This window comes from Sinocyclocheilus grahami, unplaced genomic scaffold, assembly GCF_001515645.1.
Source record: "Sinocyclocheilus grahami isolate Dianchi unplaced genomic scaffold, SAMN03320097.WGS_v1.1 scaffold31.1, whole genome shotgun sequence".
NCBI classification, from domain to species: Eukaryota; Metazoa; Chordata; class Actinopteri; order Cypriniformes; family Cyprinidae; genus Sinocyclocheilus; species Sinocyclocheilus grahami.
In genome coordinates, this window is record NW_015505210.1 from 1,712,451 (window position 1) to 1,730,742 (window position 18,292).

At 38.3% G+C, this 18,292-nt stretch overlaps 3 protein-coding genes and 1 long non-coding RNA gene across 6 annotated transcripts in view; 3 read left to right on the plus strand and 1 right to left on the minus strand.

Annotated features, from left to right (window-relative positions):
• alkbh3 (alkB homolog 3, alpha-ketoglutarate dependent dioxygenase) overlaps positions 1 to 3,071 on the plus strand; it is a 19,005-nt gene extending 15,934 nt beyond the window's left edge. Inside the window, exon 10 of the transcript XR_001607599.1 lies at positions 2,956 to 3,071. The gene's annotated coding sequence lies outside the window, so the exon portion shown is untranslated. The remainder of the gene's footprint in view (positions 1 to 2,955) is intronic.
• An 87-nt stretch (positions 3,072 to 3,158) lies between these two features.
• LOC107575890 (uncharacterized protein C11orf96 homolog) lies at positions 3,159 to 3,752 on the plus strand. The gene has a single exon (XM_016262210.1). It carries the CDS (start codon positions 3,393 to 3,395, stop codon positions 3,750 to 3,752), a length of 360 nt encoding a protein of 119 aa, XP_016117696.1. The 5' UTR covers positions 3,159 to 3,392.
• Positions 3,753 to 4,877: 1,125 nt separating this feature from the next.
• LOC107573954 (uncharacterized) lies at positions 4,878 to 10,875 on the minus strand. Of its 2 annotated transcripts, XR_001607600.1 has the most exons (7): positions 10,823 to 10,875; positions 9,915 to 10,036; positions 7,334 to 7,480; positions 6,634 to 6,801; positions 6,369 to 6,527; positions 6,074 to 6,150; positions 4,878 to 5,528 (listed from the first exon to the last, which is right to left on the minus strand). It is a non-coding gene; the product is annotated as an uncharacterized lncRNA (long non-coding RNA). The 2 variants fall into 2 exon arrangements; XR_001607601.1 differs by lacking the exons at positions 9,915 to 10,036; positions 10,823 to 10,875 and adding an exon at positions 9,765 to 9,823 and having other exon boundaries at positions 4,879 to 5,528.
• Positions 10,876 to 15,823: 4,948 nt separating this feature from the next.
• LOC107573896 (treslin-like) overlaps positions 15,824 to 18,292 on the plus strand; it is an 18,920-nt gene continuing 16,451 nt past the window's right edge. For both annotated transcript variants that reach the window (XM_016260348.1, XM_016260358.1), the window contains exons 1-2: positions 15,824 to 16,862; positions 16,943 to 17,195. In XM_016260348.1, the coding sequence (XP_016115834.1) occupies positions 16,176 to 16,862; positions 16,943 to 17,195 (940 nt within the window). In that variant the 5' untranslated portion in view covers positions 15,824 to 16,175. The remainder of the gene's footprint in view (positions 16,863 to 16,942; positions 17,196 to 18,292) is intronic.

An 18,292-nucleotide genomic window follows, 5' to 3' on the forward strand; every position in this document is an offset into this window, starting at 1 on the left:
TCAGGGGGGGCCCCAGCCCCCACTGAAATCTGGTTGCCCCCCCCCCCCACCAGATGTCTTGCGATTCGCTTGTTTTTATTAAATTTCTAACTGCATCAGTGGCAGATGCTAGGCAGCTGCCTAAGGCGGGTTTCTTCTATATACTTAATTTTAGGCGGTTTCTATAGAGTTATCTTAATGACAAATGTAATCCGCAAGCGGATTTCCTTTTGTTCTCACACAAAACTGGACATGCGCTTTTAAATAGACTGTGTTATCTTATGAATTGGCTCTGCTTTCGTTCAGATATTGTTTGTGCATGTTCAAACTTTGTCCTTGCCTCATTGAAAACCAGAAGAGCTTTTTTAAAGAGCTTATCCCACTAAATGAAAGCAAGCTGACTATAGTTAGCCTTCTGTAGTTATTTATTATTTAATACTTATTTGAGTTAAGTGCGTATTGTAAATGTTTATTAAATTATTTTATTTAGTGCATTTGTATTTTGTTGCAACTTGGGCTATGAGCTTCTCCACCCTTCCTCCAGACTCTAGGACCTTGGTTTCCAAATGAAATACAAAACTTGCATTCATCTGAAAAGAGGACTTTGGACCACTGGGCAACAGTCCAGTTCTTCTTCTCCATAGCCTGAGCTAAGACGCCTCTGACGTTGTCTGTGGTTCAGGAGTGGCTTAACAAGAAGAATAAGACAACTAGCCAAATTTCTTGACATGTCTGTGTGTGGTGGCTTTTGCTGCCTTGACCCCAGCCTCAGTCCATTCCTTGTGAAGTTCACTCAAATTCTTGAATTGATTTTGCTTGACAATCCTCATAAGGCTGCGGTTCTCTCGGGTGGTTGTGCATCTTTTTCTTCCACACTTTTTCCTTCCACTCAACTTTCTGTTAACATGCTTGGATACAGCACTCTGTGAACAGCCCGCTTCTTTGGCAATGAATGTTTGTGGCTTACCCTCCTTGTGAAGGGTGTCAATGATTGTCTTCTGGACAACTGTCAGATCAGCAGTCTTCCCCATGATTGTGTAGCCTAGTGAACCAAACTGAGAGACCATTTTGAAGGCTCAGGAAACCTTTGCAGGTGTTTTGAGTTGATTTGCTGATTGGCATGTCACCATATTCTAATTTGTTGAGATAGTGAATTGGTGGGTTTTTGTGAAATGTGAGCCAAAATCATCACAATTAAAAGAACCAAAGACTTAAACTACTTCAAATCTGTGTGCATTGAATTTATTTAGTACACGAGTTTCACAATTTGAGTTGAATTACTGAAATAAATAAACTTTTCCACGACATTCTAATTTATTGAGATGCACCTGTAGTTCTGCAATTAAAGCGTATCAACCAGGCCTGTTTAATTTTGTCCCATCCATTATCACTATGTCAATCACTGTTATTTCAAGAGTGAATTCCGCATAAATATGTGGATGTCATTCCCGAAACTTTGCAAAGTGTGTGCGGCCGAAAAACAAAAGTTCTGCATTTTGAATGGATTATTCAAATCCTAAACCTCGCAAAGAGCGCTTCCTTTATAATCACTTAAAAGCTGTCACTCTTTGTTCATCGCGATCTCACAAAGTTCTGTTGTGAACAATGAATCTCTGCTCTTCACGATCAATCTATTATTTACATTGTGTGTATACACTCTGTAAGTTATAATGAGAGGATTCGACTGTATAACTCAGCATGGAACAAAAACTGGTGTTTTGCAGCCTTTAGATATGAGACAAAACCAGCATGTACTGTCATGAGGATGATGAAAGTGTTTTTATTTGAGTAAAGCCTTTAGGTTCCTTTAAGTGTTTTTGTTCATTGAATATGTACTATTTCTCATGGTAATATTTAATTTATTGAAGTTTATTCAACCCAAAAATATTAACCTAATTAACCTATACCCCCCATTTAAAATGTTCTAGACACGCCCCTGAGGTCCGGTGAGAATATGCTAGTCTCACGAGAACCAAGGTTTGTTTACAGGAGCAAAGTTTCCTTTGTTTAACAACGCTTTCACATTCGTCGCTTCTCACCGGAGCTTACACTACACCTACGTTCTATGTCATCCCCCGGAACAGCGTTCTATTGTGATCACTGTTATAGAGATCACTGTTTATAAAGTTTTAAATATGGATATTTTTCGTACAAAAACGTAATTAACCTATACCCCCCATTTAAAATGTTCTAGACACGCCCCTGAGGTCCGGTGAGAATATGCTAGTCTCACGAGAACCAAGGTTTGTTTACAGGAGCAAAGGAAGCAAAGTTTCCTTTGTTTAACAACGCTTTCACATTCGTCGCTTCTCACCGGAGCTTACACTACACCTACGTTCTACGTCATCCCCCGGAACAGCGTTCTATTGTGATCACTGTTATAGAGATCACTGTTTATAAAGTTGTAAATATGGATATTTTTCGTACAAAAACGGATCGATTCACTTCAGGAGACCTTTATTTTTTAACCCCCCGGAGCCATGTGGAGCACTTTTTTATGATGGATGGACGCAGTTTATTGGACTTCTATTTAACTATTGAATCTCCATTAAAAAACTTGGAAGAGCCAGGATTTTTTTATATAATTCCGATTGGATTTGTCTGAAAGAAGAAAGTCATATACTCCTAGGATGGCTATCATTAGGTAATTTTAATTTTTTTTGTGAACTATCCCTTTAAGTATATATATTTTTATTTTTATTTATTTTTTACAGTATAACGATAATTGAGAATAATGAGAATTGCAAATAAAATGTACAGTGTTTTTTTTTCTTTTTATTTTGATATGACCTGAACATGTTTTAGTGAGATTTGCCCCCCACATGTATTTGTACAGTATGTTGTGTACATTTCTCCAAAGGGTTTTGTCTTCTAACTATCTTTTGTTTATCTCTTCTTTGCCCATGACCTCTCACTCCCCATTTTTCTGTTCCTGGCCATTTGTTTATTTCTCCCTTTTCTGATTCTCTCTGTTAGAGCTGCATATATCTTCTTCCCTCCGGCCCCTCCCGCCTCTCCTCTTTCCCAACTCCCTCTCTGGCTGGCATTTATTTCAAGGATCTGACTCGGAGGGACTGGTATGGCAGCCGGAACCATGACGCTTCACAGTGGGTGGGCGGAGCCAGAGCGGAGTGGGGAGATGTTTGGGGAGTGAAGCAGTATAAAAGCCAGAGCTGTCAGTGGCACGCTCATAAACCACAGACAGATACAGACAGAGAGAACTGAGATTCACCTCACTCATCTTCTGGAAGTTGTCTTCTCAAGCCATTTGTTTGCTTCACCTTCTGTCAAATATTGACAGGAAGGATACAAGCAAAGCTACTTGGAATCCTTCACCACAGGGAGACCTGGAGAATTGCAAGCCTCTCCAAACATCTCAGAAGCCGAACACTCAACCCTTGCCATCCAGATACATGGCTGCACGTCCGATGGAGACTGTGGGTTTCGCCGTTCTACCTGCACACATCTTGGCGTCCGCCATGGAGGAGTTTCCCCAGCAGCTACCCGTCCCCAAGTGTCTGGCTCGGGGCCGAAACCGTCCCCGGCGGCCCCGAGACGCCCGCTTTAAGACCCAGCCGGTGACTTTTGCAGAGATCGCTGAAGTGGAGGAGGAAGGGGCTTCGCCTCTGGAGGAAGAAAGGGCGAGACGGTCCTTCCTTCAGTCACTGGAGAGTCTCAGGAGAAGCACACAGACTTTGCACCACGCAGGATCCACGCAGAGCTGCTGCACCGCGTCTGCACAGGCTAGTCAATTTTTTTTTATGGAACCATAGATGACAATAAAGAAACTTTATGGAAATAAACTTTCAATGTTAAAACAAGAAAATGTTAAAATGGAAATAAAGTGAGCATAAAATGGGTTAAAATAATTTTTTTTTAAGTAAAGTCCAGTTGTGAATCTTAATTACATAATATAATGAACTATTACGGCTTCTCACAATAATGATCATGCATGATCTCAGATGAGAGCAGGTGTTTACACTGTGTCCACATCCACAGCACAAAAACACATTTCATTGGTCTCTATCTGGACTCCCTCAACGTCTAACTTCTATCAGCCAGTACAGATGCCATGTAAAAATAGCATCTCTCTGACTTGCCTTCTGATCTAGTTACATTTTAGGAAATCATGCCTCTCCATCCAGCTGGGGATCCTGCAGTGTTGTGAAAGACTATGCTTGACACCAAAACAGTGTGACTGGGTTTATTTATGTGTTTTAGGGATTACCCTTCAACCCAGAGTTAGACTACTTTATCATCTCTGTCCTTTCTGACTGGAGAGACAATATTTCAACTGAACAGTATTAACATTAAATGTGAAGTCTGTAAATTAACCCAACAGATGTGCAAAAATTAGCTGTTTTCAACGATAAAGTTTAAAAAAATTTTTGCTGTAGACCGGCTGAAATCAGATCAGTCCGATTTTGGCACAGTCAGAAAAACAGACCTTGTAGCTCAGCTTCGTCCAGCATGTTTACACAATAAATCCAATATATATATATATATTATGCACACAGTCAAATGCCTTGACTTTTTTTAAAGTATACTCCATTATATAGCATGCACGAACACACACTGTAAAAAAAAAAAAGTTGAGTCAACTTAAAAAAATAAAGCAACCAGCTGCAAAGCATTTTTGAGTTTACTCAACTTTGGTGGTTGAAGTTGTGCCAAATCATTTTTGAAAGTTCAGTGAAGCTGGATAAGGGAGTTGAGCGAACTTTAAAAATCAAGTAGCCACAACTACATGGGCATGAAGTTCAGTCAACTCAAAAAAGCTTTGCAGCTGGTTGCCTTGTTTTTTTAAGTTGATTCAACTTTTATTTTCATCTTTTAATTTAGCTATGAATAATCTCGCATCCATATTTCTCAGCCATGCTGTAAATGCTGTAAAACAATACAAAAGACTATGCCATCATTACAGAAAATATTTATTCACAATTTGTCACATTGAGGCCCCTTAAGAGGCAAAAGAACACTTTCCTCTCTTCTTGGAATGCTTTTAAAGTGATTTTACAGTCTTAAAGTGCTATATCTATGAACAAGACTTCAGGATTCTAAAAATTGCAACAAATGTGTTTGAGCAATCCAGTTTTACAACTGTAAAAACAACATTTAAGGTTCATTACATTAAAATTTAAAATATTTCCTCTTTTGACACTTTTACGGAAACATCAGATGGAACAACAGCAACAGCTAAGTGCTTTCCCTTATCCATATCCAGCTATTTAGACATTGACAGTTTGCTTTTGAAGGACTGGACTCTTGCTGAGCACTGGGGGTCAAGACCAATAAACACCTTTTGAATCGTTTCAAAGGTGTACTTGAGTTCTTTAGGATAGTTCATGTTCAGGGCATAAATCAAGCCAAAGAGAAGAGCTATAGCAGTGGGAAGGTCTTGCACATTATCCAGCACGATATGCTCCTCTAGAACCACAGACAGGCACCTTACATTTGGGTTTGAGTGGATGGTCGCAACGTCATCTTCAACGATGGTTAAGATCCCCATCTTTATTCCCTTCTGTATGATTTTCTTCTGGCTCTGTGTCCTGCAGTAAAAAGCAGAATAAAACAAGGTCAAAAGCCATTTTTTATTAGAATTCTGCAACTGCATTCAGACAGTAAGGGCGAAAAACACAAGGGTAAGTAAATCATTTCATTTGTTGTTTATTTTTTCTATATACATTTTCTGGTGTATCATTTCATATTAATCTCACTTACCCTTGGTTTTTGCTACATTACTGCTTAATCTTATAGTTGTGTTGTGTGCTGTATTCTTTTCACAGGTTGGAGGTCAGATGGAATGTCTCCATCTCAAGGTTTTCAATGTCTCAGGACAGTGTTTTGCAGCAGTAATTAACTATTATCTTTGCTTTAGAATAATACTTTGAATGGTGTTTTCAGATGAAATCAGAAATCCAAACATTGAGAAACTCAAATTAATAAACTACTTTTACCATCACTTTGTCTCCTATGTCATGGCAGATAGTAGAGTTAATGGATTAGTTTTGGATTCCAGACAAAACTGTTACCCCCTGATAGGATCTGGAGATGGATTTGAAGTATAAATGTATGTGCTGATAAATCATCTTACCAGGCAAGTCTTCAGGAAATGTTCAGACTTTTCCCTTTGAGAGCTGTAGCCTTTCTATGAGCAAGCACATCGGAGGTCTGAGAGACAAAGAAAGACAAACATGGAAAAAATGATATGCATCATGTGTTTAGATTAATTCAAATTGGAAATATGTCAAATAAATTATATGCATCATGTGTTTAGATTAATTCAAAATCCTACATTACCTATGTTACACACTAAAAGAAAGTCAACCCAACAAATCATAATAGGTTCCCCTTAACGAGAGATGTAGGAACACAATCTAAATAATTACCTGATTATCAAGTTGGTCTAGGAGGGTCTTCATATTATCTCCATATGCTCCGCCGCGTACCCTATACAACTTGATCATCCGCGGTGTATATTCATCCAGAGAAGAGAAAAATTTACTCTTCAGGTTTGTTTGTGTGATTCTGTAAAACTCAGCACATATCTAAAAAATAAAAAATCAGAATTAACAATAAGAATACAGCAAGAGTACAGTAAGTCTATTCATCTTACAGGGGGAAAAAAATCACAAGTTACTCTTTAAAACTTACCTGATGTTCCAAAAACAATGCTGGTCATTGTCTTAGTACATCAGCTAAAAGAGGTTCTTCTTCAGCTATCTCCTTCCTTCTCAATGAGAATGTCGATTCCATTTTCGAGTCAACAAATGCCATGTTGAGATGTTTCTTCTTCAATTCCTCATGTAATGCATCCCTTTCCTTTTGAAGGGAAGAATGAAACAATATCGCTCATCCAGTTTAATATCTCCTGAGTTGCACTTTTTGAAACATGCAAAATTGTCTGCATATAAAGGATCAATGATGCAAGTTTGCACTCTAGCCCTATATAGTCTACAGGCTCTGAATGTGTGTTTGTTTCACAAAAGCTGTTAGCTGTAACACATGACTGTGGATTTGGTATAGGATCTCCAGTCTCTTCCGACCATGATTCTTCATTGCTTTCCAAATCGTCAATTTGAAATGTAACAGAAGAGCTAAAATCATTGAAACCTTGAGACTTATGTTTACGAGACACGTGACTACTAAAAGTTGAAAGAACATTGGTAGTCAACTCACAATCCTTAAAAGGACATTTGACTGCATCGTCTCTTTAAATGGTTTCCGATATGGTTTAAAAACTGAGATGGCTGACAAACATCTTTAAAATCACATAACTGGCATGTAAAATTAAAGTGCTCTGTCACTGCACCAGTCTGTTTGTGTGCTCTTGTCAAATGGGATTTTAACGCACCTATAGTTTTGAACGTGCAGATGCAGTCAGTGTACAGGCAAGGCTGCTGCCAGGATCGCCCTTGATAGTGGTGAAACCTGTAGTGTTTCTGGAGGACCTCTCTGCTTCTGTGAGGAAATTTGCAAACGTTTACACTGTATTCCAAACCTATGAAAAATGGAAAAAATATGTTAATTTAAAATAAATGTAACATTGCACATTAAATGTTTAAAACAACATAAAGGAACGAGGAACACCGGGTGTGATCTGTGTATTCAGAGACTGGGGTGAGAAGGCTTAAAAAGCGTGCAGAAGAGAATGGAGGTGGGCTGGCTGACGGTTGATTTACAAGCCGAAATAGGACGGCGGTACTTAGATATTGTTGGGAGGGGGATGTCGTTCGCGGTCGTTTAGGGCCACCGGCGATGAAGATAGATAGATAGATAACGGGGACTGGGTGAGAGTAAGTAGGGACGGGGAGTTAGGAGTGCCGTCGTTCTTTATGGTGTGTGCTATTTAACTGCTGAGCTGTTAGAGCGTGCCTGCGTATGGATCGTGCCCGTTCTGAACAGGCTTCTCTTGCTGTCTTCCCTTTCTGTGGCTGAGACTGTCAGGTGCAGAAGTCCTTGTGAGCATTAAACGTATGACACGCGGCTTGCATTTCCCATTACGGAACACTGTGCAATAAGCGGTGTTCCCCGGACTGAACCAGCTCCTCAAATCCAACCCCCCACCCCGGGCGAGTTAAGTGGTTTTATATTCTCATTTTAAATTGATGCATTTAATAAAGTCTTGTTTCTGGTAAAACTGGAGGGGGGCAGTGAGGGTGGGTAAGACTGAAACTGGGAGGGTACAGGGGGCAGGTATAATTTTGCACGTGCATGAGACCGTTTTACATGAGTTTGAAGTGTCACTGTTTGTATTTGATCTTATGGCAATGAAGTGAGTGAATGTATGTAGCACACTGCCCTAGGGCTTTCTAGGTTGTGTTTAGCCTGTCCTGCAGTCCCCTCTCTTAATAAAATTACCTGTTGTGGTGGCGTGTTGTCTTCTGGTGCCAGACCACACTGGCTTAAAGAATTAAAGGTGGTGGCAGCGGCTTAAGTATATAAATATTACAATATCGTGCATCATTAAACAGGGTATTCCTTTAGTCATACATCAACAGGAGGGTAAAAACTAATTTTCAAGAAAATACTTCTTTATCAAAACAATGCAATATAAACAGATTGAATTGTGTTCCCTTATACACTGTAAAAAAAAAAGTTGAGTCAACTTAAAAAAATAAAGCAACCAGCTGCAAAGCATTTTTGTTTACTCAACTTCGGTGGTTGAAGTTGTGCCAAATCATTTTTGAAAGTTCAGTGAAGCTGGATAAGGGAGTTGAGCGAACTTTAAAAAACAAGTAGCCACAACTACATGGGCATGAAGTTCAGTCAACTCAAAAAAGCTTTGCAGCTGGTTGCCTTGTTTTTTTAAGTTGATTCAACTTTATTTTCATCTTTTAATTTAAAATTTAATTTTAAAGTTTACACTGTATTCCAAACCTATGAAAAATGGAAAAAATATGTTAATTTAAAATAAATGTAACATTGCACATTAAATGTTTAAAACAACATAAAACACACACACACACACACACACACACACACATTACGATTTGTTACGTCTTAATACATTTTTCTAAAGCAAAATGAATTAAAAAAATTATGTTTTAGTAATCACATAAAAAATAACAGTGCTGGAAAAAGTAGTATGAAGCACTTGAAAGCACTCAAAAGCATTTGACTGTTTCTGCCATAATACCATTGTTGCAGTTATTTAATGTAATGGCTCCTACAAATACATGGTGAATGATATGTGGACTAAAGGCGTTCTTATAACTTTATATCACAATATCCATCCTGGTTTTCACGTCAGCACTCTGTTATCTGCCATCTATTGATTAATAACATAATTCTGTACCGAATCTGAATGATTCTTACTAACTTAGATAGATCTCGCAGCGATATTGATAATTCTGCTGTGTATTCCCTCTTCACCGGATCTCTCAACGCTCGCGCTGCGCTATCTAACGTTAAACGGTCCGGTACAGCGCAAACGAGCAGCGTGAATTGGTTCTGTTTTCATTTTATTCGCCCATTAATATTTCTTATATCCGACAGAAATGACAACTCTTATCAATTGGACTGTGCTGTGGTCGGACCAACGTGACTTATAATAAAATCTTACCGTTCTTCATATTCGTTTGAAGCCAAAATCAAAAATAGATTACGATTAAACTAGCTACTTTAACGAGAATACTACGTAAATTAGACAAAATCAAAGTGAATATTAATGAACGAAATTGACACGTCTACAACACATAATCCACTTCTGTACATTTTATTGTATTAAATACCACAGTCTAACCGTGTATTTTGATGCAAATCTTGTTAGCAGCTGAACTAACCTTATGCAGATCGCTAACTCGCTGTCTGGGCTCGTTTTAAATTAAAACTAAATGCTTCAGACCGAGTTTTGACTTGTAGGAACATATCATTGCACGTTACATTCTATGTGTGCAGTTTATTTTCAATAATAATCTTAAAATAAAGCTTACCTCAAGTCCTCAACCAGGCGAAATCCAGTCCCTTTGATGGCGTGTCTGGAAGAGGAGACCCCGCGCAAAATACCGCGAAGACAGACCACGCATGCGCAATAGCAGGCAGTTTAACGGTCAAACTATGAAATCAAAATATTACGTTGTCTCAACTTATGTACTTACATTCACTCAACAAAGCAGTAAGAAACATGCAGTTAAATCGTTTTTATAAGTAAACTCAACAATGTGCTCCAAAATTTGTCCACTTGACTTACAATTTTAAACTGAGTTAACAATTTTCAAGTTGGATTTTTTACAGTGCAGGCACTCAACACGTGTGCTGGAAAGTTTCATTATCGTCCAGTGTCTGCACTATTTCTCTCCGGATGTTACGTGCGTATAAAAAACTAAGTATAATTTGGGCTTAAAGGTCTAGTTCACCCCTGTACAGACAGCAACGCAACTAACACGTTCAAGGCCCAAGGTAGTAAGGACATCGAGGATGTACTACGAGAATGCTTTTTGTTACCAAAGAAAACAAAAATAACGACTTTATTCAACAATTTCTTCTCTTCCGTGTCAGTCTTCGCCGCACATTCACGACAGACCCACGATGTATGCATGTGCATTCCTCTGCTAGTAAACAAGGCGCAGCGCATGCATGTTCTACGTCAGAACGCTGGCTCCTGTGTCAGCAGCACCACACGCATGAGTCGTGGTACTGTCATGAACGCGTGTCGAAAAGAGAAGAAATTGTTGAATAAAGCCATTATTTGTAATTCTCGTAACTTCATAACATTACGTTGAACCACTAATGTCACATGGACTATTTTAACATGTCCTTCCTACCTTTCTGGGCCTTGAATGTGGTAGTTACGTTGCTGTCTATGCAGGGTCAGAAAGCTCTCAGATTTCATCAAAAATACCTTAATTTGTGTTCCAAAGATGAACGAAGGCATTACGGGTTTGGAACGACATGAGGGTGAGTAATTAATGACAGATGTTTTGATTGCACCACACCGTCGGATAAATCATCCAGTACCGCCGCTCCCTATACGCAGAGTACGCAGTTTGCGTAGGGCACCAACTCTCAGCGGGGCACCATCCCAGTTGCTAAAAAAAAAACTTTCATTCTATATTAATATTAACATATATATTAATACAAATATAAACATGAACATGTATATACAATTTGAAAAAAATGCATTTTACAGTGACCGCAATAAGCAGTAGGCTAAGCACACGTGGCGCGCCATTCCCGCATCTGCGCCCAAGCCCGCCCTCACCTCATGTTTGCGTCTGACTGCAAATGATCATAATTGATGGAAAACTATGCCCGGAAAAAAGACACCGTTAGTCCGGCACCAAGAAAAGAAAAAGTTAAAAAGCCCAAGATGAAGCCCATGTATCATTTTCATGTACGTTCATAATCCTGTGAAACTTTTTTGTCTGTTGACATTAATAACATGTTTTAATGTTGATATAATTATTTCACCGCCTCCAACTCATCTGCCTTAATATTCTCTCTGAGTTTCCATGTTCCCTTACGAAAATTAACCGAAATGAACGAAAACGTAACGAAACCATAACGAAAAAAAAAAAGATCATGGTTCTTGTAGCCATGGTAACCACAAATTAACCATGGTTTTGCTTACTTCAAATAATAATTAACAAAGAAGTATCAGATAGCCTAATATTTTCTTGTGGTAATAAAAACAGACCTACGCGAACAACAGCCTTTAAAATTACTTAAAATGCATTATATAAAAACAATGAGACAATAATGATTGGTTAATTAATAATAATCTTATGGTTTCATTGAATAACACTTTTAAAATACATAATGTAATACAAAATAAATAAACAATTTACAAATGCCTGCAAAGGGTGCCAAAGGTAATTGCTGTTGTTACACTTACGGGACTATCAAATCCTTGTTTAATATTGACCAAACATTTCATTCAAACATCCACTTAATCTTTCATTTTTGACCACCTTTTTGCGATAGAATTGCTGCAGCCTGCCTCTATAATTTCTTCAACAAAAACATATGGACATCACAACCCTTACAAAAATTAACATGGTTTTATCATAGTAAAACTGCTTAATTTTTTTTGTGTGATTTCTGAATGCTTGAGACTATAAAATCAATCAGACAACTGTATTAATAAAATCATAGCCATAGGAGGTAGGCCTAACTGGATTTTTTGTTAAAACTAGTGGTCGACCGATATATCACCTCGGCCGATATTTGGAATTTTTTAAATATCGGCAACGGCCGATAAGTCTTTCTGTGTGGCCGATGTTTTTCAAAACGGATTATGACACTATATCATGCATTTATGCTTCCTCTTTAAGACAAGTCACTCAGATGTACTTAGATGCACTCAGTAAAATGACCAATCGTCATTCACTTTCTAACATGACGCTACGTTGTGTTACATAAAAATTATATTTTATTAAAGTTCTATTTTGACCCCTATAGTAGGTGTTTTTGTTTTTGTTTACTTCCATAATATTTGGGGGAGGGGGCACAACAATACAGTTTTGCTTAGGGCATCCATATGGCCAACAGCGGCCCTGAAATCATCCTATGAATAGCTCACATCGTTGTCACTGGCACGCATAATAAAATGTATATGAGAACATATTTAAACATACAAAATCAACTTTAACAGTTCTAACTGTTTTTTCTTCAGAGGAAATATCCTTATTTATCTCTCCTTTCTGCGGCAAAGCGCCTCAGTAACCTACTTTGCCGTGGTGTGGTTGCCATGGTGATAGTGAGGTCAAAGAAATATGATGTTTTGGAACTGTTGGGAAAACAAACTTTATGTTAATTTCCTCCAGACTGTCTTGTCTCCTTCTATCCGTTCCCCCTCTCTCTTTCTTAATCAGTCGATTTACATTTAGGCCTTGCTTAGTGCATCAAATCTAAATACATCCTTTTATTGATATGCATTATTTCTGAAGCTTTATTTTCAGACCCTTTTCAGAACTAACACCATTTTTGCGCTTCATAAAAGTTAAAATATAAATATGACGCTGCAGATTTAGGTGAATGCAGGAGTGCTGCCCAGTGCCTAATGTGCAGTGAACAAAAACAGCCTTCCAATTAAAAACATCATGTTCCCAGCAGGCATTTGGACTGGCCCCATTGTTCTTGGTTATATAACAAATTGTTCTCATCGCTTATTCCTTGCTGAGAGAAGATCTGAAGAAAATTTGCCTGAAAAGGGAGTGCATCAAGGAAACCATCAGGGTTAATAGACTCTTTCCTATTAAATTAACACAATTGAATCAATTGTATTTTGCAACACACCCTCTTTGCATTTGCATCCTCAACTCAAAATATAAGTATATAATCCTATTCTGTCAAGACTGTTTATTTCAATGTTGACATGGCAAAAATAATTCAAGTGAGTGGGCTTGAAATGTGCTTGAATCATTAGAGGAAAACAGTGACTCGTGTTTACAGGCCAGTGTTTATTAAATATATTGCTAGTGACAAGTTGGGCTGATGGGCAAGAATGATTAAATACTCAGGAAAACTAAGAACTTGTCCCCTTTTTTGGAAACACTTAAATCCATCTTCACGACATGGCACTCGACAGACTATCATAAGCTAGATTTTGTACAAATAAGGGGTGTTTTGCATTCATTTTCTTTCTCATTCGCCTGACTTTTGCGTCTCGTTCTGGAAGTCGTGGCCTAATGGTTAGAGAGTCTGACTCGTAACCCAAAGGTTGCAAGTTCGAGTCTCCGGTCCGGCAGGAATTGTAGGTGGGGGGAGTGAATGTACAGCTCTCTCTTCCACCTTCAATACCACGACTGAGGTGCCCTTGAGCAAGGCACCAAACCCCCAACTGCTCCCCGGGCGCTGCAGCATAAATGGCTGCCCACTGCTCCGGGTGTGTGTTCACTGCTGTGTGTGTGTGCACTTAGGATGGGTTAAATGCAGAGCACTAATTCCTGGTATGGGTAACCATACTTGGCCACATCACTTCACTTTCACTTCACTTTTCTGCTCACTGAGAGTGTTGGCTGTTCAAGGCTGTCTGGGTTCTGTCTGCAAAAGCATTCGTTTGCTGAATCCCTGACCTAAATTCTCATAGGCCGCGAAGCAGAACCCTTTGGACTTTGGGTCAGAACCAAAAGGCACATAACTGGAAGCGCTGTGTTGCCCTTGTTCTCCCAGTGTCTGTCAGTTTCTCTCATTGATCTGTCTTAAAATGATCAGGGATACTGAATGAGCAGAGGGTAACCTATTTACACACTCTCATTTCCTCAAACCATCAATGAGGGCGGCTGGCAATTGATGACATGCAAGAAATTATTAATATATGTGTCAGGGGAAACAAATAGATCAATACTATGAGTGTTATTTATGGTGTTGTACTTCATTTTTACCATATAAATAGCCGTCTAATTCCATTCTGCATAGATGCAAGGAGGTTTTTGATGCTGTAGAGTTTCTGACATTTGTGTGTCTGTGATTATGACTGGGAACTTATCTGGGCCTTCTTTTAATGCGCTGCTGACATTTCCATTTTGTGTATTGACGCAGAGATAACCTAGTTTGGGAGTTTTGTGCCAAAGCAAACAACTCTATTCTCCAATGACTTGATATGATGTAAAATCTTTCCTATTTTACCCTGCCCTTTACCCTGTAAGTCATATTCTGTTGATGGGAGCAAGGGACAATTTTTGTGAACAATGAAAATTATACAATCTGGAGTCACTGACCTAATTATATTATAAAACATTAACGTACTTAACGTATAGTTTATTATATTTAGTTGTATAAAAAGATAAAAAGGTGGTTTGTGCTTTTATTCAGATGGTTTTGTCTCCATTTTTGGTTTTGTGGATAGAGTAACACTAAAAGAAACAGTGTTCCTTGGTTATATATTTTAAACAATGTGTCTGGGCTAAAGAGCTATTAGTCTGCACAACTTGTTCTCTTTTGTGTTTTGTTCCTTAACAGACCCAATGACTAATGCTGTCTGGAAAACAAACTAAATTGTCTTGATCGTCCAAAGATAAAAACATAAGAACTTCAATTTAATGCATAAATTATTTCTGTATCCTGATTATAAAGACATTTGAGAGGTTGGGGGCGAGTCAGACCTAATTTCTAAGAACAATATATTTAAGGAGGCCCTTTCAAATGCTGTTTATGTGATATGGTATTAAAAAAACTGGCATCAACTCACCATATTTATCTAAGAATATTACCATGAGCAATAAGCAGGCCACTGTCCTCAAGGTCAATATCTCTTACTAATATTAATATTTTTTATTTTCATTTGAAGAAAAAACGGTAAAATTGGAAATAAAATCAATACAGAATTCTGTAATATTGAATATTAATACATGAAATTGCAGTATTTGAGTCCTAATGTGCATCATTTTTTAAAGTATATTACTTTGATTGTTATACATAAATATTGTCAAAGCATCAATTCAAAAGTTATAGCAAGAAAAAACTAGTTGAAATTATGATTAATGATAATAACACTGACAATACATCAATAAGCATATACAAAAACATTAATAATAATAAATAATTTGGTTACAATATTAGTCACACAATAGTTTATAGCGCTAAACTAATTTTCTTTGGTTTTCTTGCTCAAAAACACAAAATGTTCAGTCAAGTTATAATCATATAACTTTGACTTCTGTCCAGTAGATGCCAGTAACACACGAATATTGCACTGCATACTAGGCACAAGAAGAAGCTCTTTTATTGACGTGACTGTGGACCAATCACGGAGCGAGAAGCGATTGACGTCTTTGTATTGTTTTATTGCTGGCGCTCTCTGGTCCTATCACACTACGAGAAATGAATGACGTTTTTAAAGTTCGTTCGCTCCAGCCAATGACATTCAACGAATTCTGAAGCGCGAAGAGTTTAAGGGAGAGAAGAGAATGGTGGCTAACGGAAACTCTGAAGTGTAACAAAACAACATTTTCAAAATGCTATTTTTATAACTTTCTGTTGTTATTATTAACCGTATATTAATATGACTTAGTTTATTTCGAACTGTTGCGGGTGGTTTTAGCTCAACAGCGACGGGAATCATGACTCGTGCTGAGAAAAATAGCGTTCGTGTGCGTTCGGCTCGTAAAGTTAGCGTTCAGATGCGTTTATTGACGTTTAAAAAGACGTTTCGTGTCAGTTTCTCTGTTTAAATTAGTTATAGACGTCTATACGTTTACCATTTGATCGCTGGAGGCGATAGTGTTTTGCATGACAGCTCTTTATGTCCAGTTATGGCCTCTCAGAATGTTTTTTTTGCCATCGATGTGGATTACCGACCAGAAGAGAGCAACAGCACAACTAGTGCCTATCAGAATCACCTTAAACACTGGATACTAAGAGTTTTGCTCAGTTTGGGACACAAATATGGGCTGGAAAAAGTGCGATGGGGTTATAAATTTTTCCATTCAAGGACTGTGAAGAGTGCGACACTTATAACCAGAGGATCTGATTTCAAGGCGCTCCAGGAGAAGGTGTTCAGTGACTTTGAAGAGGAGCTGCTTGTCAAGTTCAGGGTAGAAGGAAAGTCACCCAAAAGTCTGGGAAAGTCCAACAAACTGAAACCCAGCCCAGCTAGTTGTGTCCAGAATGCCTTGAAAGAGATCCTTCTAGACTTACAATGGGACAGACCTGATTTAACATCTCCCACCAAAGTGACACTGAGACCAAGGAGGTCGAGTCGAAGTGGCAGAAATATCCCTCTGCAGGACTATAACATGCTAAGCATTGACAAAAATGTCCTTTTTGTCGTGTCTGAATGTCCACGGTCCAAAGAAGAGTTGGAAGACTACTTGTCCATTCGTAGAGATGACAGTACACATCATAGAGACATACATGAGCAGGTGCTGCCCAAAGGTCTCATAGATATGCTTATGCAACGCAAAGTTGTGCTTCATTGGGCTGATTCTGGTATATTGAAGGTAAGAGGTGCTCTTATAGAGTTCTTATAGAAAATTAAGGTTTATTTCAGTGTTTATGACTACAATATTTTTTTTACCAGGCTAATCATGTGGTGGAGGACTACATTGGCATTGAGACATTGGCAGAGCTTCTCAGGCAGGTTGGTGGACAGGTGGTGCCCATGCTTTCTCCTCGTTTGCCATTGATAAACCAGCATTCTGAGATAAGCCCTTTGCTGGGTTTGGGAATAGATGCCTTTCCTATAGATTCAACCAATAGCTACCTTCAATTGTCTGAAAGAATGCACCGACAAGTGTTTCCTCCTTTGGGTGGATCTCTATCCTGGATTGAAGGTATGGATACAGTCCACACACAAGGACAATTAATTTTAGAATTTTTAATGAAGTCTCTCATGCTCACCAAGGCTGCATTTATTTGATAAAAAGTAATATTGTGAAATATTATTACAATTTAAAATTTCTTTTCATTTTTAGTTTACAGTGTAATTCATTTTTGTGAAGGCAAAGCTGAGTTGTCAGCAGCAGTTTTTACTATCAGTGTTGAAAACTGTTGAAGCATCACATTCAGCAGCTGAAAACGGCTTCTTATTTTTGTGGAAACTGATAGATCTTTTAAAGCGGTCATATGATGCTTTTTTAAAGATCATTATTTTGTGTATTTGGTGTAACAGAATATGTTGAAATGCTTTAATGTTCAAAAACACATTATTTTTCAAATACTGTACATTATTGTAGATCCTCTATGTCCCGCCTCTCTCAAACGCTTAGTTTTCTACAAAGTCCCTCCTTCTTTTTTTAAATCCCTTTTCAAGAACTACAATGAACGGCTCGTTTGGACTACAGTGTTGTTTTCTGGGGTTTGTGATGTCACAAAGCGGCCCATTAGAATATCATTACATTAATTCCCGCCTATGGAAACTCGAATGGTTGGGGGGTGGGGAGGGGAGAGGTCGTGGTTAGAGCGCTTGTCTGACAGTACAATACTGGACAATGATGTAATCTGCAGAATTTACACTTCAATTATGAGACTACAGTGTTTCCCATACATTGAGTGCGGGTGTTTTTATATCACTGTAGTTCTGAAGGAAACCGACTGTCTTCAGAAAATTGGATGCCATTTTCATTTAATCTTGCATGTAATGTCTGATAAAGCAGAGTTTTTTTGAGTGGAGCGCTGCTTTGTGTACAGCCGTTACCTTGGAAACCTTGATATCTGCCACTCCAACAGCGCCTCCTGCTGGCAGAGAATGAGTTTGCATATATATGCCGCCTGGGAAACACTGGACTATGGTTTAAATAAATTCAACTCTATAACAGTTTCACTGCAATTCATGTTATGATGTTAGAATTAAATAACAATAAAAAATAATACATATGCACTTATCTGTACATAGTAAATGCAGTTATTTTTAAGCGGTTGTTGACATCCT

Bases quoted from the DNA above. Each gene is read 5' to 3' on its own strand.
- LOC107575890 (XM_016262210.1), top strand. From the start codon at position 3,393: ATGGCTGCACGTCCGATGGAGACTGTGGGTTTCGCCGTTCTACCTGCA.